The sequence below is a fragment of the Mangifera indica genome, chromosome 16 (assembly GCF_011075055.1).
Source record: "Mangifera indica cultivar Alphonso chromosome 16, CATAS_Mindica_2.1, whole genome shotgun sequence".
In the NCBI taxonomy this organism is placed as follows: Eukaryota; Viridiplantae; Streptophyta; class Magnoliopsida; order Sapindales; family Anacardiaceae; genus Mangifera; species Mangifera indica.
In genome coordinates, this window is record NC_058152.1 from 378,887 (window position 1) to 403,528 (window position 24,642).

Genomic DNA, 24,642 nt, shown 5'->3' on the forward strand with positions numbered 1-24,642 from the left:
TAGAGACGCGTTTTAATGTCAGATCTGATCGTAATCTCATGAAAAAGGGCGCATGGGTTTGGATTGGCTTTGGGATATTGGCTGTGGTGTTTGGAGGATGAATTTCAGAGTCTAACAGCAGCGCTGACGCATTCTGGCAAAAATGGACGACCGCCGTTCCCATACACCACACAACACAACGGGCAACGCAAACTAATCTTTTATAACTGGTCACCAGAGCGCGTGGATGTTACGAAGAATGACGATTTGTTGACTTTTATACACTCCCGTGTAAAAGTAGGAATCGCCAAAATAGATTTGGGTTGTACTCGTGGCAATATCTTATTTGTTAAGGTTGGAAACCTGTTCATGCATTGGTGGCCTTAGAAAAACTCATACACCGAATTGAATTGGTATGTCCATCCTAATTAGCAAGTATACATATTATTCGGGTCTTGGATTATTTCAATATTAAATATGTTTAAAAAAAATTTTAAATCTAAAATATATTAAATATGTATTTTATGCCTTTTTATATTAAACACAAATTATATATTGTATTTTATGTTTATTATATTTTTAATTTTTTAGTTAAATTTAAAGTACAAAATTATCTTCTCTATTTTCAATTATTTATAAAAATATTATAGTTATTTAAAAAAAATTCAACAACATCTCTTTCTTAATTTTCAACCCATATTTCATGTTTTTCTCACTTGTGACCTGTGTAAAGATTCACTTTAATTTGAAATCTGAAATCTAAATTGATTAATTTGTTTATTTTTTTAACTGACTGGTACGTTATTTATTGTACAAAAAATTTTAATTATGTATTATGTTATATTATAGTTAATAGTTAATTAAATTATTTATATTTGAATTGTTATATTGATTTTTAATAAGAAATTTATGTAAAGTATTAAAATTATTATAATATTGTCATATATCATTTAAACTCGTATATATATGTTTTATATTTTTCTTGTATGCAAATTTTAAAAGTATTTTTTTACAAATGGACCTTTCATTATTCGTTGTATTATATCCATATAATTCATATGCTATTTTTTTCGTTTTTGTATTTACTAACTAAGATGTGAATTAACAATCCAACTGAAACAAAGGATAATAAAAAATTTGGTTCGGGTATTAACTAGTGTTTCAAAATTGTATTGAATGAATAGACAAGATGTTAATGCAATTGCACCCACTTAGAGTACTAAAGCCTTTCCAATTTAATACATAATTTGATCCTCTTCTTCTCTAGATTCCACATAATTGTTTACAATGCCAGTAAAGAGGATGGGTGAAAAGGGCTCATCGAATTGATGCTGATCGTGTAGTCACAATTGAAGCACTTCCCCACATCACATGCTTTGAGTATATGCATGACACTTGCCTACCAATAATAAAGTTCCTTCATCAATTTACCTCGTATTCCTGGTTAAACAGCCTTCCAACTTTCTATCGCCATTTCCAGATATGGAAACCCCCACTTCCCTCTCCTTCTTTTCCCCTTCTCTTTCCCTTCATCAGCCTATCCAAGTCCACACCCCCTTAGCTCTTTCATTCTGTTTGGCAATCCTTCTGAAATAACCACGGGTATCAGTTGTGTTTTCATACAAATGGGTCGTGGGAAGATTGAGATTAAGAGGATTGAAAACCCTACCAACAGACAGGTTACTTACTCTAAACGAAGAAATGGGATTTTTAAGAAAGCACAAGAAATCACAGTTCTCTGTGATGCTAAGGTTTCTCTCATCATGTTCTCTAATACTGGAAAATTTCATGAGTTCGTAAGCCCCACCACAACGTATGCTATCAGATCCATCACTTTCTCTCTCTTTCTCTGCATGTCGAAACCCTAACAAGCTGCTAACGAAAATCTTTATTTTTCTTCTTGTTGATTAGGACCAAGGATATCATTGATCAATACCAGAGGACTCTTGGAATTGACCTGTGGAGCACGCACTACGAGGTTAGTACTACAGTCTTACATAATTTTGCATTTAATTTATATGCACATAGGTGAGTTATTATTATTATTATTATTATTATTTGAAGTGACATCCACTTCATTTACAAAACATTACACATACTGTTATCTCATAATACATAAGAGTTTTAACCCATAAAAATGGAAGAAAGACTTTACCTATAAAATGTGATATACACATGTCACTACTAAGAAAGTTAAGGAGGGACGAGATAATACCTTTGAACCCTTGAACAGTTTGAGTTAATTCTTGAAGAAAATTTTCTCTTAGGAATAAGAATCTTAATCCTTGAATAGTTTGAGTTAACTTAGGAAAAAAAATTTCTTTTAAGAATAAGAATTTTAATTGATAAGCTACAGTCTTACATAATTTTGTGTTTAATTTATATGCATATCAGTGAGGTTTCTTTTTTTGGAATTAACATCCACTTCGTTTATAAAACATTACACTTATTGTTATCTCGAGATGCATAAAGGTTTTAACCCATAAAAATGGATTTCTCATAGAAATAAAAATATTCATAAAGAAGGACTTCTTCTACAGAATGTGACAGGTGTTTCTACTAAGAAAGTTGAGGAGAGATGAGATAATACCTTTGAACCTTTGAACAGTTTGGGTTAATTTATAAAGAAAAATTTCTCTTAAAAATAAGAATCTATAGAAAGTGATGCGCACGGGTCTCCTTGTCTGATGAATGGGCAGGGAACGAGGTAGCATCCTAATAAACGGTTTGGACTTAACTCACAAAAAAAAAATTAATTTAGTAGTAGTCTTAGTAGAAAATTCTAGTATATCATATTGTTCTCTTGTTTGGGTAAATTAGGATAAATTTTTTATGCTTATATTAGTTTGAGTGTGATTGTTTGATTTATTAATTTTAGACACAAAGTTTTATGTGTGTGTGTGTGTTGTGTTTTTTCTTTTTTAAAGAGAATGCAAGAGAACTACAAGAAACTGAAAGAAGTGAATGATAAGCTACGGCGAGAGATCAGGTGACTCCTAAATTATCTTGATTTTGTCTTGTGTCATGGAATTTGACTATGATTTTTGAGTTGATAGGGTATATATATGTATGTATTTAAAGGCAAAGAATTGGTGAAGATTTGGACGATCTAAGCATGGATGAACTGCGCAGTCTTGAGCAAAAGATGACCGTTGCTGCTGATGCTGTCCGTGAAAGAAAGGTTGGATCTTTTTATATCTTAATGCACCTTACGATTTTAGTTTAAGTCATTCATATCCTTTTTTAAGAAGACAAAGTTCAATTTAAGAAGACACAGTTGCTATTATCCCAAATCAAAATCAGTTACATAAAACAAGATAGGTTTATGTGATTTAACTAATAATGTCTATGTTCATGGTTGTATTAAGTTTCTTATTAATTTTTGGGTTACAAAATGTAAGAGATATAACATCATATTTATATGAGAATTTAAGGCAATGTAATTACAAATAATTCCATTGTTAAATTTAGGTCCGAAGTTCTTCAACCCTCAAACCCTTGCAAGGGGCGTTGCACCCTTGAGATCACCCTAGCCTGCTGATCGGGTTATAAAACCTCACAAGGGGTCTTTGCCCCCTTGAACCTTGAGTGCAAGACTATATCCTGCAATAACTTTTTACTAATTTTGTAAATATATTCTTTAAACATGATCAAACTCCTGAGTGCGAGATTGTTTCTTTTTTCTTTTAATTAATTACTTAGAGAGTTTCACAGATAACAATTAATTTGATTGTTGTTTACAGTACCACGTTATCAAAACTCAGACGGACACCTGCAAGAAGAAGGTCTGAACTAAACAGATTATTTTTCTTTCTGTAAATTACCCACATTCGGTTATTTGATAATTTATTTTCTTGTACCTATTAATTGTTTTCTTCTGATCAATTCGGCAGCTAAAAAGCTTGGAGGAAATACACGGAAACATCCTGCTCGACTTTGTAAGATTCTTCAATTTCCCCTTTATTTCTTTGCTGAGTATGGCTGCTCTAAAAAACTGAGAAACCCAACTAAAACCGATGAAACCAAACTGTGAAAAACCGGTTAACCAGTCCATCAGTTCTGGTTTCGTTTAACAATTTTCATTTTTTACAGTCTTTGGTTCGGTTCCTCTGTCATGAATGATCATTCCTTTTTTTTTATGAATAGAAAATGGTGATTGACACTGGTTTGTTATCAATTACATTTTGGAAATAACAGGAAGCAAAGTATGAGGATCCAAATTTAAATTTTGGATTGATTGACACTGGAGATTATCAGTCAGCAATGGCACTAGCAAATGGAGCATCTAACCTGTACGCTTTTCGCCTGCACAACAACGCCAGCTTCCCTCAAGACGGAGAAGGAGGAAGCTTTGGCCCCAACAATCTCAGCCTTGGTTGATTTATGATTAGCCGTTCAGGCGACAATAATAATCTCCATGTGTGTTTGAAGCAGACTGGCTTCTGAAATAATCAAGAACTGGATTTCCAATCTCACTTCTATTTATATATAGGCAGGCTAATAAGCATGAAACAACTCCGAGGCTGGCTTGCTTGCTTGCTCTCACTGCCTCATTCCTTCTATCATGCATGTTTACCATTTATGAATCACTGCTAGTATTTTGATTGTGTGTTCATTTTTGTCTCTAATTATTTTTTACTAACAAAAAATATGTTGATACGTAAGTGTTAAAAAAATAATGTCAACAATTGAAATTAGTGGAATAATTCCGTGTCCACTATATAAATGAATAAAACTGTTTGAAACATGGAGAATTTCAACAGAGTATCGTTATTAGAAGAATTCCTAAAAGAAATTTAAGTCTCTTAGGGGTATGAAAATTCGAATAAGATATCTGTAACATTGCTTTTGGTGTATTTTCTGGTTCTGGCCTTTGGGGCAAACAGAGAAAGCCTGTAAAACTATATGCATATCAAACTGTATTGTATTTTATCTGTGTTGTGATTGACTTAAGCTCGAAGAGATGATCTGACTCAAAGTATAGGTTCCTCGAAGCAATTAGACTCAAGTATGGATTTCTTCTCATACTTAATTGAACAGAGTTGGGGTTTTCTCCGATCTCTTCATCAGTCCAAATGCGGTATGTTTAATTTCTTTTTGACCTAACAATATTCTAAATTATAGGTGCAGCAGTAGCACATGAAAAGTTGCAGAAAACTTTTACAAAAACTCTGAAGGAATAACATGAAATCCTGAGAGCTCTGATGGTGTCAATCAACAGTAAGAAAAGTCAGGTCATTTTTTCAAGGCATTCAAATTTCAGCAGAATGGTTCCGACTCCATCTCAAATGACAAAGAAGAACGATTCCTTTCCACTTTTGTTGTCAAGAAAAGATACCATTGGAAGAGTAAATTATTATCAAATTGCCCTTGCCCTAGACAGATAACCATTAGAAATGTGTGATTGAATCGTTCGAATTGCAATAAATGATTTGTCAATTACAAGATAAAATTAATTGATTGAACTGTCTGTGCTAGTAAAAAACAGTGTTTAAAAATTAAATTATTTTATTTTTTATAATTAAAACATTATCCTAAATTGGTTTCCTCTCTCTTCGATCATTTCAACGATTTAAATTGACCAATGAAACCCATTTGAATTCATTGAACCAGATTGTTCCAAACCCAATAATATCAAATTATATGTCAAACTAATTTAATTGTTGTACTACTTACTGACATCACCTTACTAAATCCTATCTAAAAATTTTAATTAAATATATCATACTGACTTAACACCCACACTGACTAATTGCCAGTCCGACGAGTCGGTGACGCTCAACAACCTCTCGGACTAAGTCAATGCCTGTGGAGTGCATAAACATTACTGAATTTATGGTCTAAAAACATTACTGAATTTATGTAAAATAAAATAATTAATGGTATTTATTATACATGTTAAGTACTACTGTATACGGTATGACAAATACGATGCCAAATCCGTGAATTGAATAGAGAATTCCCTCTAAGTCTGTGATTGACCGGCAGCATAAATTCTGTAAAGTTTCATCATCATCTCCAAAAAATATATTTATTATTATTTTTTGCTTCACATTCACGAGGTCCACTCAAAATTATTACCCGCGTTTTTAAAGCCTCTGTAAAATCACTGCCTCTCCTCTTCTTCCTCCTCTCCTCTCCTCTCCTCTCATAATTCACTTTCTTCTTTCACTTCCATGGAAACCCCCAATTCCACTCCAAATTATTGAGTCATCTTGACCCACAGCAGTTTTTGCTCTAAAATCTTTCTGACATATGGCAGCTTATGCCGCTTCACTCTCTTCATGGATCCCGGAAGATGACATCCTGTTAAAGAACGCTGTTGAGGTACTTAAATTTTTGTTTAACTTGTAAATTGCTCTGCATTTTTTTGTAGAAACAAAGCCCTAGGTTGTTTTTTAACTCTGCATGACTCTAAGCAAACCCAGATATTATTTTTAATTTTCCGTGTAATTTCTGTTGATATTTACCGTTGTAATTGAAATTCATTGTGGCCATAATGTTTATACTGTGTGAATTCTTTTCACTTTCTTTAGAGGGATTATGGGTCGAAGACTGCCTTTGCCAGCATGGATTTCGTTGTAACTGAAATGCGTTAGGATGAAATTGGAAGTGATGTTCTTCAGAAAAAATAAAACTACATGAACTATTAAATTTTATCAACTTATTCATACAAACTGAAACAGCAGCGTGTGATAAAGTGACGTAATTGTTTCCTTTTTTCTATTATATTCAAAATCAATTGATCACATATTGTTACATCAATTTGTATAGATAAGTTAGTTAAAATTATCATTATGTAATATTACAACTTCATATAACTTTGCTGGCATCTTAATTTCATCCCGTTTCAGAATTTTGCTGCTGTTTAAGTTACCGGAACAGGTTTCTTGTGAAAAAGAAAGTGACACTTGTTTTGTTTACTAGTCATATTTTGTTTTAAATTTGAATATCGTTGGAACTGTGGTGCATATATTGCAAAATAGATGTTCCATTATTGTAGCAAGAGTTGCAATTAGTTATCAGAGCTAGTGTAGGGTAAGCACAAATGAAAAATCTTTTGAGTACCTTTGTACATCTGGGCAAATTTTTTGTTGCTATTTCTGCATAGAGCATATTCTGAATGTTAGGATAAATTTTAATTAAGTGATGCATTTCTTTTGCTACTTCAGGCGGGTGCTTCTCTGGAAGCACTTGCTAAAGGTGCAGTGAGGTTTTCCCGCAAGTTTTCAATAGCAGAATTGCAACATCGGTGGCATTCTCTCCTCTATGACCCTGTTATTGCTGCAGAGGCTGCTGCTCACATGGCAGAGTTTGAACTTTCTGCTGCTAATAATGAAGCAAAGTCAATTAGGTCTGCTGCTTGTGGGGACCATTCAGAGGCTCCTCAAAAAAGAAAAGCCGAGAGTGTTCGAAGACTGTATTATGCCTTGCGTAAAAGAACTTGTACCCAATCTTTAAACTCTTGCAATCTTTGTTTTTTGGCTTCACCAAACATGAGTGACGGTGTTGGAGATGGTGCTGCTTTTCAAGAGCATGGAAGCATTCACTATGAAACTCCAGTTGAAAGTTCCATGCTTGGAGATTGTGTGCAGAACTGTTTTGAGTTACAGGAAATGGATATAGATTACTTGCATCATGGGCCACAAGATAATAATTTCATTAAAGAGTCATTAGCGCATCACAGTTATGAGCAGGAAAATGTGCATGAAGATTCAGCACATGTTCTGGGAGAGACATCGGTTGGCTTTGAGAATTGCCCTGTTGTTAAGGGAGTGGAACCCTCAGATGCATTGCTAGAAAAGGATGCACCTTTTCACGTATTGGGATATTCATCTTCACAATCTAGGACACCTCTCTGGAAAACAATGGAGTTCAATCCAACACCTGAAATGCCTATCAATATGAGCCACGGAGATGAAAGTCAGAGTTCAATAGAGAAATATATACTTGCAGATGACATGAATGAGAAGAGAATGGTTTTACCTACCAACCCAGAATTTGATTTAGGTTATCTTTCAGACACCCTTCTAAACTTTGGGAATGAGGAGGAGCTTCATTTCATTGATGCAGACAATAAAAAATCTATTGATAAGTCTTTCCATGATAATATTAATCCAACAGTATTGAGTTCTACTAATGACATCCATGAAGACAACATACCTGATGTTAAAGAACCTCATACATGCCCTGTGATGCTTGATGGTTCAAATCATGCTGAATTGGAGGTTATTGGTGAAAAATCAAGCATTAGTCATGACAATCAACATAATATTTTTTGCTCAGAAGTCAATGTACCATCGTCTACGTTAATACCCAATCCTCCATCTCATGACCTACTGGATGGGGAGATGTTCTGCACATTGAACACTGAGGACAAAGAAATTCCTGGCAATGATGATTTTATTCCAAGTAAAGTAGTTGCTTCTTTGGCTCCACAAACAAGTTATAAAGGGGCAAGTGCACTGGCTTCCTCATTTGATGCTCAAAAGGATAGTGAACAAAAGCTAGGAAGTACGAAGAAAGATAACTGTTCTACACAATATTTTACTGCTTCACACACAAGAGTGTCAGACATGTTTCCAGGATCCAATCACAACCCTCGACTTTGTGGTACCCGAGACAAATCCAAGTCCATTGATGTTAACAGTCGTAATAGTATCTCCAGACAGGTTAACACTGCACATGGAGATGTTAGCCAATACAGATCAGACTTTCCAGCCCAAACGTCTCTTACCCATGCAAAACTGAAGGAAAAATCGCTACAAACAAGTTCTGCTACAGATGTGCTATTACACACAAAATCTAGTTCCACTAGGAACAATATTCCTGAACCAGAAGTGAATCCCTCAACCTTAGATCCAGAAGCCATACTGCATGAGGAAGAATATGAGAGTGATGATCATATTCCAGACTTTTCTGATATTGAATCAATGGTAAATCTTAAAATTATTCGGGAGATTAATCTTTTTCCTTTTTCAGTTTTGACATTTTGTAACTTTATATGTTTCCTTTCAGATACTGGATTTGGATTTGTGTCCAGAAGAACTTGATACATGTTTTAATACAAAAGGTTACTATCTAGAGTTCAGTTCAATTATCATGCATTATTCTTCTTCTGTCAGACATTTTTCAATATGCAGTAATATATTGTTGTGAACTCCAAAGTTTTACTATTCATACACTTGATTATAATCTATTCCGTTGTTTATTTATTTGTTTGTTTTCTTCAACATAATATATGGCCTTCTTTTGATTTTATTTCCAAATGTTCATATTCTGCTATGCAGACAATGACAATGTAATGCATGTGACATTGTGGCTGCAAAATAGTAATTTTGAGTTGATTTTCTTTCCTTCAAATTTCCAGTGTCAAGGTATCAACATGACGATACTAAGAAGACAATCATTAGATTGGAGCAATGTGCTCAATCTTGTATTCAAAGAGCTATTGGATACCAAGGGGCACTTGCCCTCTTGTATGGACGCCATACAAAGCATTATATCAAGGAAAGTGAGGTAAATTCTTCTAGATTTTCACCTTTTCTTGCCCAATTGTATATTTCAAGGATGCTTTAACTTAGGAATGAAACATTTCTTTTAGTTATCGTTATTGCTTTGATTTGATAATGATATCTTTCTGAATATGCATCAACAGTTCCATCAGTGACTGTAGAACCACAAATCGGTAGGAAAACTTCAATACTAGTCTAGCAAGAGTGAGAGACAAGCAGTCTAGGTTATATTTACTGAATGATGTGCTTATATAATTTCATGTTTTTACTTCCTACCGACTTAAGTTTAAGCCTGTTTACTCTTTTCTATCTTGTTATTTTGCTTTTAAAAATTGAATTCTGCTTAGTTTGCCTACCGATTAATATATGTGCTAATATAGAAGTCTTAAAATTCAAGTTGTAAATTAAAACAGTTGACTACTCAAAATTTAACAATGTGCCATTGACAACATTGGCATGTTATCTGTTACATGCATTTCTGTATTTTTCAATTAATGTGTTAATTTAATAGCCATATTAAGGAAAAAAAATTTCTTCTTATTAGTGCAACCTCTTTTCTACTGTGTAGGTGATACTAGGCAGAGCAACGGATGATGTTGATGTTGATATTGACTTGGGAAGAGAAGGACGGGCCAACAAAATATCTAGACGACAGGTTGTAGTTCTTTTAATTTGAATTTGTGCTAAATTTCAGTTTTTGTAGGTTTTAAAGAGTTGAGTGACATTGCTGATTGGTACCTAGATAGGCGGCAGTTTTTAAACATTTGAATGGACATCATGCACATGGATATGGCTCTATTTGCAAGAGACCACTATATTATCTGCTTATCTGCTCAACATATTTCAGTATATTTTGGGGACAAAATGCTGCTTGCTTTTGTGGTTATTTAATATCTGTCTTAACTTCTTGGGTATCCTACGTTACTTTTGGTGATCTGTTTCTGCTAGGCACTGATAAAGTTGGAAGAAGGTGGCTCCTTCATTTTGAGAAATCTTGGTAGGAGTTCTATATTTTTGAATGGCAAAGAAATTACTACAGGCCAGGGCTTCAGTCTAAGTCCAAATACTCTGATTCAGGTATGTTGACTCCATCTTCACAAAGAAAATCTGTCATTATGCTGCCCATTTATTCCAGCTTATGATTACCATGTGTGTATATCTTATAATGTCTCGATAATGCAATATATAAATGGCAAATGTTGCATTTGCAGATCAGGGATTTGTCATTCATGTTTGAAATACACCAAGTGAATGTGAGGCGATATCTGGCTAATGTCACGAGAACAAACTTAGAAAAAAAGGCCAAATTTGAATGGTCTAATGATGGGGTTCCATGATTTGTGAAAGCCAGAATTATTTGTTTGCATCAGGTACTATTTTCTCTAAAATACTAATCGAACTCTTGTTAGAATTAACAAATATGATAGGGATATCTGTGTGTAGCTCAAGTGATGTATAGCATTGTAGAAAGCACTTGATGCTATGTAGTATTAAGGAATGAATGTAAATATATTATATCTAGCGTGACGGTTTATGATTCCCCTTTAAAAAATATATAAAAGAATAGTGAGGAAGAGGTTTAATTTGAAACTATTTCATGCTAGGAAAATCATTTGTTATCGCTTGAGCATAAACAAATCCCTGTCAGATGTGACAAAATTAGAAACTTTACTGTGTCAGAATTTTTTTTTTGCTAAAGTACTGTATCAGACTTTGGTATTGCTATGTATGTTCTATGTATTTTATCATTTGATTTGATGTGGTGTGGACAAAGTCTGTCCGCTAGGGCTGGATTCGATTCGGAACAAGGTCAAACAAGCCCTATTTTGAGATTGATTCGAATCCACAAAAGTCAATTTGAGATTGGATCCGAATTGGGTCAAATTTGAACGTTTGGATCAGCTCAATTTATGAAAATGAATTAAATCTTTGGTTATACCTTAACTTGTTTGATCTGAGTTGGAGCAGTTCGGATCGAATCCACTTGTATTATTTATTTGCATCATTTTCACTTCTGGTCTTGACTTCATGCTTGTGATGACCAATTGTATTATTTTCTTTTATATCCACAAAATCTAGAACTTCTTCAAGTGAAAATGCTTAACTCTAATTCACCCAAAGCTCTCTTCTAGTTCCTGTAAATATTTTTTTTTCTATTCTAGGCTTTTTTCAGTTGCATTTGTTTGTTATTAGAAAGAAGAATAATTTATTGTTGATGCATATAGAATAAGAATATTCCTGTTAAAATTTCTTACTGTTTTTGGAATCAATAACTCTGAAGTGGTAGCAAACCACCAAGGGAGCCAAAACAAAAAGGGAGATAATGTAACCATGAAGGATTGATTCCCAGAAATCAACAACTCCATTGATTTTTGTTGGGTGTACCTAATTATGAGAATCTACATGCTGGAACTGATGAGACATCTGAAAACCTTGTTAAAATTCAAAGTCTGCTACCAATTAGCAAACGACCAACTTCTACATATATAACAACTAGATGCCTTTATTCATTATTGTAACAACTGCATATTGAGGTGATTCGATCTAAGCTTCTTGAACTCGAATTGTTGTTCAACTCAACTCAAACCTTCTTATCTCGTTAACATTGTTACATCGGAGCTTATATTATTGGTTTTTTTTTTCTACTTTTTTTATCATTTTTCTTTTTCAACGAATCTTTTAGATTTTTCGACAATTCTTCTCATTCTCTAACATTTTTCTTCGTCTTTGGTTATTCTTCTTGGTTTTTAGTGATTCTTCTCCCTCTTTTTTAACAACTCTTCTTCTCATACGACATTATGTAGTGGTTTTTTTTTCATTTTTCTTTTTCAACAAATCTTTTAGATTTTTCGACAATTTTTCTCCTTCTCTAATTTTTTTCTTCATCTTTGGTTATTCTTCTTGGTTTTTAGTGATTCTTCTCCTTTTTTAACAACTCTTCTTCTCATACAACATTGTGTAGCAATCGGGTGAGCTAAGGGCATCACGAACTAATTATTCTAAATTCTAATAGCAACCTCCATTTCCCTTTGTCTACGTCAGTCTAACATAATAATTATAATTGAAGCCTTTCTCAATTCTTATACCAAAAGTACAGGCCTATGTTGGCATAGATTCCAACTTCAAATTAATATCAAGTGTCCAATAATTAGCTCAAAATTACTTCCATTTCATTCTGTTCCAGGGCTCTAAATTGGATGATAAACAGTGACGACAGCTCAACAGAAAGCAATTGAACTTAAGCCAACACAACACAGGCGTGCTGACTTCATAAATCAAGATGTCTGTCCCTGGTACTCTACAACATATGAAACTTTATCTGTGTCTTTTTTCTTTTCAATCATACACACATACATACACACATACATACATACATACATACATACATGCTTTCAAATTTAGACCAGGAAGCATTATATTAGCCTCTGACACTTGCCCGTGAAGCCACTCACGAAAAGATCTCTGAGTCTCTGACCCAACCTAAGTTAAAGTGCCAACACAACCCATCTCTCTTCCTTCCCACTTGTACTACCTCTTCTCTCATGCCCATAAACGGATGGTCCTGATCCTCTCTCCCTCTGCAACCATTCTCCTTATCTAAAACGCTCACATTGACTGAAAAATTCCAATGGCTTCTCTAACTTTCTCTCTGTCTTCTCTACTTGTATTAATAACTGCATTAGCATGGTTGTTGCTCTTTGCTGAGTCAAAGACCTACTGGGGAGACGTTGAGGTTCTGAAAGAGGTGAAGAAATCGGTCGACCCCAAATCAGTGAGCCCTGGTTCGTGCTTGAGCTCCTGGGATTTCTCTGTTGATCCATGTGACAATCTTTTCAGTGAGCAATTCACTTGTGGGTTCAGGTGTGAGTTAGTGGTTGCCAAGTTAAGCCGGGTCACTGAACTCAGTCTTGACCAGGCGGGTTATTCTGGTTCATTGTCATCGGTATCTTGGAACAACCTTCCATATTTAGAAACCCTTGACCTCTCAAACAACTATTTCTCAGGGTTTATTCCTGACTCTTTGTCCAATCTAACTCGGTTGATTCGACTAGCCATGTCGAGAAATGTGTTTTCTGGAGCAATACCCGCCTCGATTGGCTCACTCTCTAGCTTGGAAGAGCTTTACCTTGATAACAACAACCTTGAAGGCACAATTCCTGCGAGTTTCAATGGCTTGTCTAGCTTGAAAAGGCTCGAAATTCAATCAAACAAGCTTACTGGTGAGTTTCCCGAGTTGGGTTCGCTCAAAAACCTTTACTTTTTAGATGCAAGTGACAATGCGATATCAGGACAAGTACCGGCAACATTACCAAGCTCTCTGGTTCAAATCTCCATGAGAAACAACAAGCTAGAAGGTACAATACCAGAAAGCTTCAGATTTTTTCCTTCTTTGCAGGTGATGGATCTGAGTAACAACAAACTCAGTGACTCAGTTCCCTTTTTTCTTTTCAACCATCCTTCTCTTCAACAACTCACTCTGTCATTCAACCATTTCACCTCCATACAATCGCCCGCCGTCTTAACCACCGTCCAGAGCCAGCTCATAGCCGTCGACTTAAGCAACAACGAGATTCAAGGATTTCTTCCTTTATTCATGGCTTTAATGCCAACCCTTTCAGCAGTTTCTCTAGAAAACAACAAGTTCACCGGAATGATACCAACCCTGTACGCGATCAAGGTAGTTATGCCCGGATCCGGAATGGCTCCATTCCAGAGGCTGTTGCTCGGAGGAAACTACTTGTCTGGACCCATACCCGGTCTGTTCATGGGGCTCCAACCGGGCTCTGCCAACATCAGGTTGGCTGATAATTGCTTGTACCGGTGCTCATTTTCTTTCTTCTTTTGTCAAGGTGCTGATCAGAAATCCTTATTGGAATGTAAGCGATTTAGCCCTGGAATTCCTTGAAAGCAAAATAATTTGATTAGGGCATGTAATGTAATTAACTATGTTGTATTATTTGTCTTGTGTTATGTTGTGGTTTGGTAGCTATGTTGTGTTATTATTTTTGGGTTGTAACTTGGACCGTCAATTTGATTGAAATTCGGTGGCCAGTCTTAGGTTTGGATATGAATTGAATTGAGTATAATCATGAGTTTGGTTTGAGTTATGCTCAAATGCATAATAAGATGGTTTGGGCTTCACTCGAGTTTGTCAAGATGGGATATAAGAAAATTTGAGCCCACCTTGGGGTGAAAGTTCGAAGTTATTGTCGAAATGGGATATGGGGAAATTTGAGCTCATTTGGGGTGGAAGTTCGAAGTTCAAAGTTCAACTTGTATTTATCGCTCCTTATGGTTTGAGTTTGTGGCTCTAGTGTCACATGAATTTGTGGTTCATTTTAATAATGGTTTGAGTTTGTGGCTCTAGTGTCACATGAATTTGTGGTTCATTTTTATAATAGTTAAAATGATATTGTTTTAACTGTCAAAATAATGTTATTTTGTTAATCGTTTGATTTGACTTAATTTGAGTTATGATTGAGTTTGAATTGAGTTAAAAGTAACAATTAGTTAACGAGTTGGGCCGACCCAAACTTTTTTTAACTTGAATTTCATTTGTTTGTTATTCTTGGCTTGCACTAGACTTGAACTTGACTAATGCGAACCCAATAATTATAAAGTTGAGTAGTATTATATGTATAAACAATTTGTATAACTTTATACACAAACAATGATATATCACTATGTGATTAGTTAGTTTTATATTAGAGATAAAATAACATTCATTTACATAGTGACATATCATTATTTATACATAAAATTATATACATAGAATTATTTTACAAGAATATGTACTATATCATAATATGTTTGGTTATACATTCTACTAGATTTTAATTAGTAGAACATTATATTTTGATTGTGTATTATATTAACAATGTTATGTCTTGGTCTTATTGAAAATACACCCCAATCGACCTTTTGATTATGTCAAGTTTTGGTTTGAGTTTCAATAACATTGCCATCAATTGTCTTCAAAGAAATATTTGAGGGGTAATGGAGAGGGTTCCATACATAAGATAGTATGAGTTCAAATTTTCTTTTTTAGTATTTTAAAATTAAATTATTGACTTACTTATCGTAATGATTGTGAGATCAGTTATTGTATTTAGAGTTTAACTTGTTCAATGTAATTGGTTTTGTCCCTAAGAAATGGTCTAATTCAAGCAAAGTTCCTCATTTTAAAAAAAAAAATTACAAAAGAAAAACAATGCCATTGTCAAGCATATGCCTACACATGCATATTTCAATCAAATACAAATCTTTTTCATTATTATTATTATTACTTGTGTTGCTGCTGTAGCTTTTGAATTTGGACTTGAGGACGGAAGGTTCCCCATCTTAAGTCTGTCGTTTTAGGCTCATTTTGCTTCCTCTTTTCAGTTTGATTCCTGGGAAAATCCAACCAAAAATTTAAAACAATCCAAACTAAATAATGGTAATGGCTTCTATTTTCTTCTTTCCAATAAAATTTTGGCGTTTCATACTAAAATATTCATTCAACTAACAGTCTTCAGAACCATTCAAATATCCAATTGAGGACAATATTGGTGGGATCCCTACAATGACCAGCATCAAATCATTGATTTTATCTCACAATCCAGTGGGAGGACCGATTCCAAAGTCATTCGGAAAACTGAATGAATTGCAAGTGTTGGAGCTAGAGGGCAATGATCTTTCCGGGAACAAACCAGTTGAGCTTGTTGATGCCAAGGAATTGACAACAATTTTGCTTTCAAAGAACAAGCTAAGTGGAAATTTCCCGAAGACGGTGATGAATCTGAAAAGGCTTCAGAATTTTAATGTGTCTAGGAACAGTATGAGCGGCAGGGTTCCCCATCATAATGCTGGTATTCCTGCATCTGCATTCAAAGATAATCCTGGTCTCTGTGGATCACCGCTTCCCCCTTGCAAATGCTCAATAAAGCACGAATTGACTTGCTGCAGGATTGAGGTGTTCAATACCATCCATCAAATTGATATTTGATTCGAAAACTAAACCAACAAAATAGTTTATTTGAAAAATCAGCTCAGATCTCAGTTCAGCAATGTAATAAAACTGGTTTTTTGGTATAGCTCCAAGTTTGTCTATTTTTGAGAATTGATTATCTTCTAAACTGGTTTTAGAAAAATTCTTGAGCCCCTTAGATCCTTTAGCCTGTTACAATTAAGAATTACCTTGCTAATATATTTTTTATTATTAATATTATTTTATTTGATTTAACAGTAATATTTTATTATTAATGATAATGTAATAAATAATATATGAGATAATTTTATTACTATTTTTATCTTAAGTATTAAAAAATTAATAAAGTAATTTTAATTTTGTTATAATTATATTCATACTTGCAAAATTTTTAAGATAAAAATATCCTTATTTTTAATTAATATTATAAATAACATAAAAAATATTTTAAAAGAATTATACTTAAAGATATTTAAATAAATCAATATCTTAATATTCTTTTATTATCTCTTATCAAATATAATAATTATTTATAACTACTAATTTTATTAAATATAGTAATAATTTATACTCAATAATCTTTTAAATATTTTATTTTCACGATAATATTTTATTTTTAATAATAAAACATTACTTAAACCACATATATCTTTAATGTTGCAAAAGTTTAAGGGTCCATTATAAGTGTCACATATATAATAAGTGTGGATTTGGGTGGCTTTTGGGTACAACTCATGGAAATTTTTAATAAGGTCATTTTACCTTATCTTGTGAGAGAGTGGGTGTCATAAAAAAAGTTCCAAAAATTGTCAAGCGTTCCCTACCCTTGGAGCTCTGTGCTATTGCCCACAAAATTGACTTAATCTAAGGGTTTTTATAAAAGTATGAAATTTGATAAGTTTTAAACACATATTTCGAAGATTTTTAATAAGATGATTTACCTTGACTCTTAAGAGAGTAGATGGTTCAAAAAAGCCCAAAAAGATATTAGGTCTCTCCACAATTGAGGCTCATATACAACTCATAAAAAATTATTAAAGTAGAAAGTTTTTAGAAAAACATGAATTTCGATATGATTTACATAGTTTTTCAAAGATTCTCAATAGAGTTATTTACCTTAATTCTTGAAATGATAGATGGTACAAAAAACAACCCAAAATTCATTAAGTATTCCCCTATCTTTTGGGTCTATGTGTTATACCTTATAAAATTGGTCAGAATTGAGAGGTTTTCAGAAAAATATGAATTTTAACAAGTTTGAAAATTTTTAGTGAAGTCATGTACCTTGACTTGTGAAAGAGTCAATAATGTTAAAAAAAAACCTTAAAAATCGTGTATTATAACTCACAAAAATTGTCAAAATTTGAGATTTCTGAAAAAATGTAAATTTTGACACACTTTTTACCCAAATTTTGACATTCTTATTGAAATTATCTATCTTAACTTGTGAAATGATGAATTATGCAAAAAATATCTTCAAAACTGTCGGACATTCGTTTGATCTTAAAACTTATGTTATTATAGCCCACCAAAATAATCAAAACTAAGGGGTTTTAGAAAAAAAAAAAAGGATTTTGATATATTTTGACATAAGTTTAAGGGATTTTCAATGAGCTCATCTATCTTAACTCATAAGATGGTTGATTGTTTAAAAAATGGTCAAAAGATACCCTTCACGTTGTTGAGCTTTGGGAAAAAAAAAAAAAAAAGGGTTGAAACTAGAGGTCTTTCAAAAACGTGAATTTGGATGGGTTTTGGACAGAGTCTCCAGGAACACATTTTTGTTGATGAAAGTAAAGAAAAAAAGGAACAACTAAAACATTAAAATATCGAATAAAAGAACAATCAGGTAAAAGATGCCTTGAATAAATCCTGATCAATTCAGAGTATAAATCTCAAAGGTTACTTCAACTTTTAAGATCGAAACCCATAAAGGAGAACAAACAATTAAAAGACTATTTGCAAGAAGGAAGAGGCGATCCACAGAGACCAGGATTATCTTTGAATGCAGATGCAGGAATATCAGCTTTGTGAGGAGGAATCCCGCCACTAAGTCTATGGCTAGACACACTAAAATTCTGAAGCTTTTTCAGATTAATCACATTCTCTTGAATATTTCCACTCAGCTTGTTCTTTGAAAGCAAAATTGTGGTCAATTCCATGGCATCACCAAGCTCAACTGGTATGTTCCCGGAAAGATCATTGCCCTCTAGCTCCAACGCTGGCAATTCATTCAGTTTTCCGAATGACTCTGGAATCGATCCTCCCAGTGGATTGTGAGATAAAACCAATGATTTGATGTTAGTCATTATAGGGATCTCACCAATATTATCCTCAATTGGACCAATGAGCACATTGTTGGAAAGATCAATGGAATTAAAATGGCCAAGGGGGTCTTGGGTTTCTTTTGAGAAAATTGTCTTCATGTCACCAGAAAACTTGTTCGAATGAAGATCGAGGTCCGTGAGAAATGAAAGGTTCTTGGATTCAATGGGGATCGATGAGTGAAAACCATTGTTTGAAATATTCAAAAATGAAAGCTCAGTCATGTTCCCAATCCAATGAGGCAATTCACCTATCAAACCATTGCTTGATAAGTCCAGTATGGCTATGGATGATAAAGATAACCAACCCGGAAGCGGCCCCTTAATCCCAGTTTATGCCAACTTTAGCTGAAATAATTTCAAGTTATGCAAACCACTTTGGTATGCTGACCAGTTCTAGAGGATTGAACGACAAATCCAAGTACCGTAACATTTGCAGTTTAGCCAACTGAGGAGGAATTGGCCCAGAGTTGGTTTCTTGATAAATCCAATATTTGAAGGTTCTGTAAATTGCCAAAACTTGAAGGAATCTTGCCTGAGAATTGGTTATTTGAGGAGTACATATCAGCGAGTCCAGCTAGGCGGCCAATGGTTGCTGGTAACTTTCCACTGAGCTTATTGTTCTCAAGATTTACTCTTTCGATATTCGAGAGCAAGCCAATTGATGCCGGTAAATATCCTGTTAGCTTGTTTTCTGATAACCGGCAGAATTGAAGTGAAAGAGTCCAGAGATTTCTGAAGGAATGCTTCCTGAAATCTGGTTTTGATTCAAATATAAAAGTTGTAACATACCAATGGACTGTGGAATGCTTCCTGTAAAATTATTTGCAGATAAATCAAGATATTCCAGGTTCTTGAGCTCACCAATTGCGTCAGGAATGCTTCCAGAGAATTTGTTCTGATGAGCATCAAGTCTAGTCAACATTGGCAACTTGCCAATAGAATTTGGAATGGATTCAGATAACTGATTGCTAGATACACCCAACTCAGATAATGAAGCTAAAGATCCAAAAACAGAATCAGGCACACCGCCGAATAAAGAATTATCATCAAGATAGAGCTTCTGCAGCCGAACAAGGTACTTGAAGGTCACCGTTATTGAACCTTCAAGCTTGTTGGAATCAAGAAAGAGATGCGTTAGGTTCAATAACTTGCCAAATTCTGGTGGAATTGGACCCTGCAACTCCGTGAGACTGCTCAAGTCAAGCAATTGAAGATTGGATAAATTTCCCAGATAAGGAGATAGACTTCCAGTCATGTAAGTATCCACAGGGAAGCCGTTCCGCCAAAAAGTGCCTGGACTCCACACATTAACGATTCTTCTTGAGGAATCACATGAAACACCTTCCCAATCAGCGCAACAATCGGAGGAAACATTCCAGGACTGTAACAGATGAGATGGGTCTGCAGTGATTTGTTGTTTGAAATGGTGTAGAGCTTCTTTGTCAACTGGATTACAGGCTTCAGATGAAACTGACAAGAACAAGGACGAGAAGAAAAGGATAACAGTGAAGGAAATGTTTTCTGATGAATCCATTGATGTCTGAAGGCTATAAAAATGTAGGATTTTTAATGCAAGTAACCGTTATGATCAAGAGGTCAAATATTGATGTCAGCAATATAGTGGGCAATTCCAGCCTGGTGCCGCCTCAAAGGCAAGGCAGCTAAGGCAATTTTGCCAACACCATATGTGAAGATGTTATCAGATCCTTATCTCCATAAATAAGCACAGAGTTTTAGGCGGCGATTATTTCGCAAAAATAAGATGGATCTAACTGGGTTTCTAGAAAAATGACTTATATTAGACTAGAATTATTAAATAAGTTCAAAGAACTTAAAAGACTTCTCAATGGAGGAAGATATTTTGTCAATCTGACATTTAATAGGGATGAATTATGTTGCGCTTGAATCATTGTACTGATCTCTTGCCGTTAGTAAGAGAAATAGTATTATTAATTAAATAAATAATATTATAAATAAGATAAATAAATTTATTATCAAAATAAATGATTTATTAGTAAAATAAATAATATTATCAATAAAAGATGTAAATTTAATTTAAATAGATCTATTAAATTGACATCCTAAGCCAAATTAACCTTTTAAACAATCATAGAGTTTTAAATTATGTTGATCTTACGAAAATAATATGATAGTTCTGATCAAAATGGCAATAAAATTATTAAATGAACAAGTTAAAAGAACACAGTAAAAAAAGTTATACTATCATGTCATACCGAATTTAAGTATTTCATATGCATCATTAAAATATTTAAAATTTTTAGTCAAAAAAAATACTGTTGTTGGTAGAATAAATAATATTGTTGTTGAAATAGGTAGTGTCACCAAGCCACCAATCTGAATCCGCAGTGTGAATCAACTCGTTTAAGACTAAAAGGGCTTGATTGGAATGTATTGAAGATAAATTTGGTTTATTTGATATTTCACAGTCAAAGGAGAGCCAAAAACTGCAGAAAATAGGGGTGTTGCGAGAATCGAACTCGCGACCTCTCGCACCCGAAGCGAGAATCATACCACTAGACCAAACACCCACGCTTGAGTTAGTTTTCACTTTCACTTATTTAGAATTAGTTCAATAATTTGTTCCTTATTAGGCTTCATTCTTCGGGGTGAAAGGACAAAAGAGAAGACCGGGCAAATTTACAGTGAATAGCTTCAAATTTAGTCAGTTGAGTGCTAAATCTGACAAAGACGTTCTGTAAATAACGTTACTACGTTTTTTCGGAGAATGTTCTCACTTGTTTGGGGCAATGATCAGGTCTCTTCTTATCCATTGTTTATACTTCATGATAGATAATATTGCAGCGAGATTATTTATTTATACAGTTGAAGTTTAAATTCATAAAGATCATGGTCATGGAGAGCAGGGAAGATTACAAAGCTTTAACCTATTCACAATTCATAACAACCGGAATATCGTCTAATCAGGAATCAAAGTTTGAAGAAGATGTTCGGATTCTTCTGCATATTTTCTGATTCCAATTTTTTTTATTTTTACTACGAAACATATGCTGGCTTAATAAATATTCAGTGGATGAGAAATTTAAGTAGACTTGTATAAGCAATAAAAAGAATACGACCCCCCAAAGTTGCCATTCCATAAAAGGCAAACAGATTGGTTTATAGCACCTGCAGAGCAGTAGAGGAAGTTGATTTAAAATAGAGCTTAGAAAATCCGACATCGATTTGCCCATTAGCCAAGTTTGAGATATTTGTTCGCCTACATATAGGTTGGAGAGACGTAGAAGATAATTATATTGTACAATAGATGAACTTTGAGCCTAAAAAGGAAAAAATTAGGGTGTCTCTCAGGTAGCTAAAACAGCCGGTTTAGGTTAATGTGTCTCTCAGGTAAAAGATGTATATATATATAGTCTCAAAATAACAAAATTGTTGGGCACTAGCAATTGTGAGCAGTACAATGGAGACTGATAGCGAAGTTGCATGTGGGCACACCGAAACTGACGATGCTTATTTCCAAGCAATCACGTGCAAAAGCAAAGGCATGGTTTGTGCAATGCCATCACTAACAGCAAATGCAACTCGTTTTCTTTACAATTCAAAATGTCAATCACTGTCACACCTTCGTTTTCAAATTCAATTTCATCCTTCTCATTGAAGTGTCATAGACTCATAGTACGAAGGGCGTTCCACAAGTTAAAGACTTACTTTATACGTAAAATACTCATCAACTTTCATCAATTCTGTTGAAAGCCCTCGCTATAAACAGTGAACCAGTAAAGAATACATTGTGTTAAATGTCTTACACGCCAATAGACTGTACCCAGCGTGAGAAAGAGAAGGTAAAAACAAAGACCATTTTGAGGAAAAACAGTTATAAAATAGCTAGCTTCGGACTCCGAGGATTTATGTTATTATTTTATCATAACATGCAAGCATGCAGGAAATCGACAAATGAAATCATTTCATTGCCCTTTAAAAAAAATACTTTTGAACCTGTGAAATATCCCATGCATGTTCGTCTGTGGTTATAATTCAGTTATCTTTGTTCCCATGCTCTTGATATTGGACAAGTTTACTTCATTATCTACCGTATTTTGCATCATTTATAAGAAAACATTACTCCTACAAGAGATATTAGCAGATTTTATCTGGAATATAAAAAGAAGGAGCTGTAGTCTGCGGACAAATATAATTAAATATTGATTTGATTGGTCTCAAGACGTGTCTCGTAGCTAGTCTTCTCATAGAATAAATGAAATTGGAAGGTAGGACCTTATATATATATACAAGGTCAGCAATTCAATGGTAGATAACCAGACTGGGTTAGATCAGTGTCCTCTACATAGCCCTAGATTTGAAACAAACCAAACTTTAATTACCTTGAGTCTACTGGAACTCGTCTCAACATTAGTATAGTTAAAGCTGATCAAACTCAAAGAGTTTTCAAAGAGAGAAACTCAAACTCAAAAGTATAAGTGAAGCACAAATTCAATTTGATATCTAATTATTTAGATCACGATGTCGTTTCTTCTCTAAGTAATACAAAATATGATTTTGTTTTATTATATTTATAATTTAATGTAACTATATCTCAAAACAACACAATTTTGAGCTCTCTACCACATGACACTCACTTTTGTTATGGATTTTATATGCAAACCCTAACACTATGCAGGTATATAGTTCTAGTACGTGTTTGAATTGGGTTTATGTAACTTTTCTGACAATGAAAATTTAAGACTTAAATTTCCAAAGCATTTCAAAGATGAGGAAGTATTTGTTCATGGATCGACCTAATAATTTGGACGTTTTAGTATCACCCATAAGATAAAAAATGTTAAATGTTATTTATTTTCATCTACTATTTGAATTTTGATATAACCTGATGATGGTTATTTACCCACTTTTAATTTGGATTCTACTGACATGCATGTATGCATAGTCCCTTTCAATGAAGAAGAAAAAGGTTTCCACGTTTCTTCTGCTCATAAACAATTTAATATACGAATGATTTCTGCGCCGTTAAAATTTCTTCAATATTTTCTAGTGAAAAGGGCATTTGAAAATTGTAAAAGACACACTATCAGTACATCAATTTTCTCGTAAGAGTTTCTGCCCTGCCATTCCACGCACCACCATTTCTGATAAATTTTACTTTAACATTTGCCTTTTATTCAAGTATAACAATAACATTTCACATCAACTAGGGGCATTGGACCTCGTGCAATTCTTTCCATCATTTTGATGCACGGAAGTAATGCTTTAAAGTATTTCGTAGTTCCATTATTCTTTACTGTCTGCTTTGGACCAAGTATCTATACTCGTACCCTACTTGTAATTATACGTTCTCTTCCAGTTTTAACAAATTCGTCTCATAACTTTCACTCTGATGATTAATTTTCACGTACTGAAATGGATTTAAATTTGTTTTTTGCTTTTCCGATCAATGAAGTATTCTTACTTAAGACAGATTATTCTTTCAACATTAAACTGATTACACTAAGTAATTAAAATTTTAGGTCTAATAATCAGTCATACAATCTTTACTTTAGATAAATCAAAAGTTTAATCTTAATGGGTTTTGAACTTATTCTCTATTATTTTGACGCCATCCACCTTTGCAGTCAACTACCCCTTGAAAGCATTCAACTATTTTTCTTACTCGCCTCTGCCCCCCTACCCAAAGTAGGATATTGATTTTAATTTATTCGAATTAAATCTAAACAAGGGGTAACTCTAATTCAATTCAAATTCATAATGATTAACTTGAAATCGAATTTGATATATTTGATTGGTGACAGCATCATCAATAAAGAAAAAGAAGTGTCACAAGAGAAAAAAAATCATTCTAATCTGAAAAAAAAAAAAA

At 33.9% G+C, this 24,642-nt stretch overlaps 4 protein-coding genes, 1 non-coding gene and 1 pseudogene across 6 annotated transcripts; 4 read left to right on the forward strand and 2 right to left on the reverse strand.

The window, feature by feature from the left end:
* Window positions 1-1,435: 1,435 nt before the first annotated feature.
* Window positions 1,436-4,594, forward strand: LOC123198740 (agamous-like MADS-box protein TM6). Its single transcript, XM_044613496.1, has 7 exons — window positions 1,436-1,792; window positions 1,891-1,957; window positions 2,907-2,968; window positions 3,061-3,160; window positions 3,723-3,764; window positions 3,873-3,917; window positions 4,177-4,594. Exons 1-7 carry the CDS (start codon window positions 1,605-1,607, stop codon window positions 4,357-4,359), a joined length of 687 nt encoding a protein of 228 aa, XP_044469431.1. The 5' UTR covers window positions 1,436-1,604; the 3' UTR covers window positions 4,360-4,594.
* Window positions 4,595-5,919: 1,325 nt separating this feature from the next.
* Window positions 5,920-12,776, forward strand: LOC123199091. Of its 2 annotated transcripts, XM_044613927.1 has the most exons (8): window positions 5,920-6,306; window positions 7,152-8,915; window positions 8,998-9,052; window positions 9,350-9,498; window positions 10,063-10,149; window positions 10,443-10,571; window positions 10,706-10,864; window positions 12,679-12,776. In XM_044613927.1, the coding sequence occupies exons 1-7, from the start codon at window positions 6,235-6,237 to the stop codon at window positions 10,829-10,831; spliced, it is 2,382 nt and encodes a 793-aa protein (XP_044469862.1). In that variant the 5' UTR covers window positions 5,920-6,234; the 3' UTR covers window positions 10,832-10,864; window positions 12,679-12,776. The 2 variants fall into 2 exon arrangements, with proteins under 2 accessions (XP_044469862.1, XP_044469861.1); XM_044613926.1 differs by lacking the exon at window positions 12,679-12,776 and having other exon boundaries at window positions 10,706-11,084.
* LOC123199093 (MDIS1-interacting receptor like kinase 1) lies at window positions 12,690-14,566 on the forward strand. The gene is made up of 2 exons (XM_044613928.1): window positions 12,690-12,787; window positions 13,178-14,566. The coding sequence occupies exons 1-2, from the start codon at window positions 12,775-12,777 to the stop codon at window positions 14,398-14,400; spliced, it is 1,236 nt and encodes a 411-aa protein (XP_044469863.1). The 5' UTR covers window positions 12,690-12,774; the 3' UTR covers window positions 14,401-14,566.
* A 1,067-nt stretch (window positions 14,567-15,633) lies between these two features.
* Window positions 15,634-16,714, forward strand: LOC123199094 (probable leucine-rich repeat receptor-like protein kinase At1g68400). Its single transcript, XM_044613929.1, has 2 exons — window positions 15,634-15,933; window positions 16,006-16,714. Exons 1-2 carry the CDS (start codon window positions 15,931-15,933, stop codon window positions 16,480-16,482), a joined length of 480 nt encoding a protein of 159 aa, XP_044469864.1. The 5' UTR covers window positions 15,634-15,930; the 3' UTR covers window positions 16,483-16,714.
* A 1,595-nt stretch (window positions 16,715-18,309) lies between these two features.
* LOC123198876 lies at window positions 18,310-20,574 on the reverse strand (annotated as a pseudogene).
* Window positions 20,575-21,268: 694 nt separating this feature from the next.
* On the reverse strand, window positions 21,269-21,340 carry TRNAP-CGG. Its single transcript has one exon. It is a non-coding gene; the product is annotated as a tRNA-Pro (tRNA).
* Between the last annotated feature and the right edge of the window lie 3,302 nt (window positions 21,341-24,642).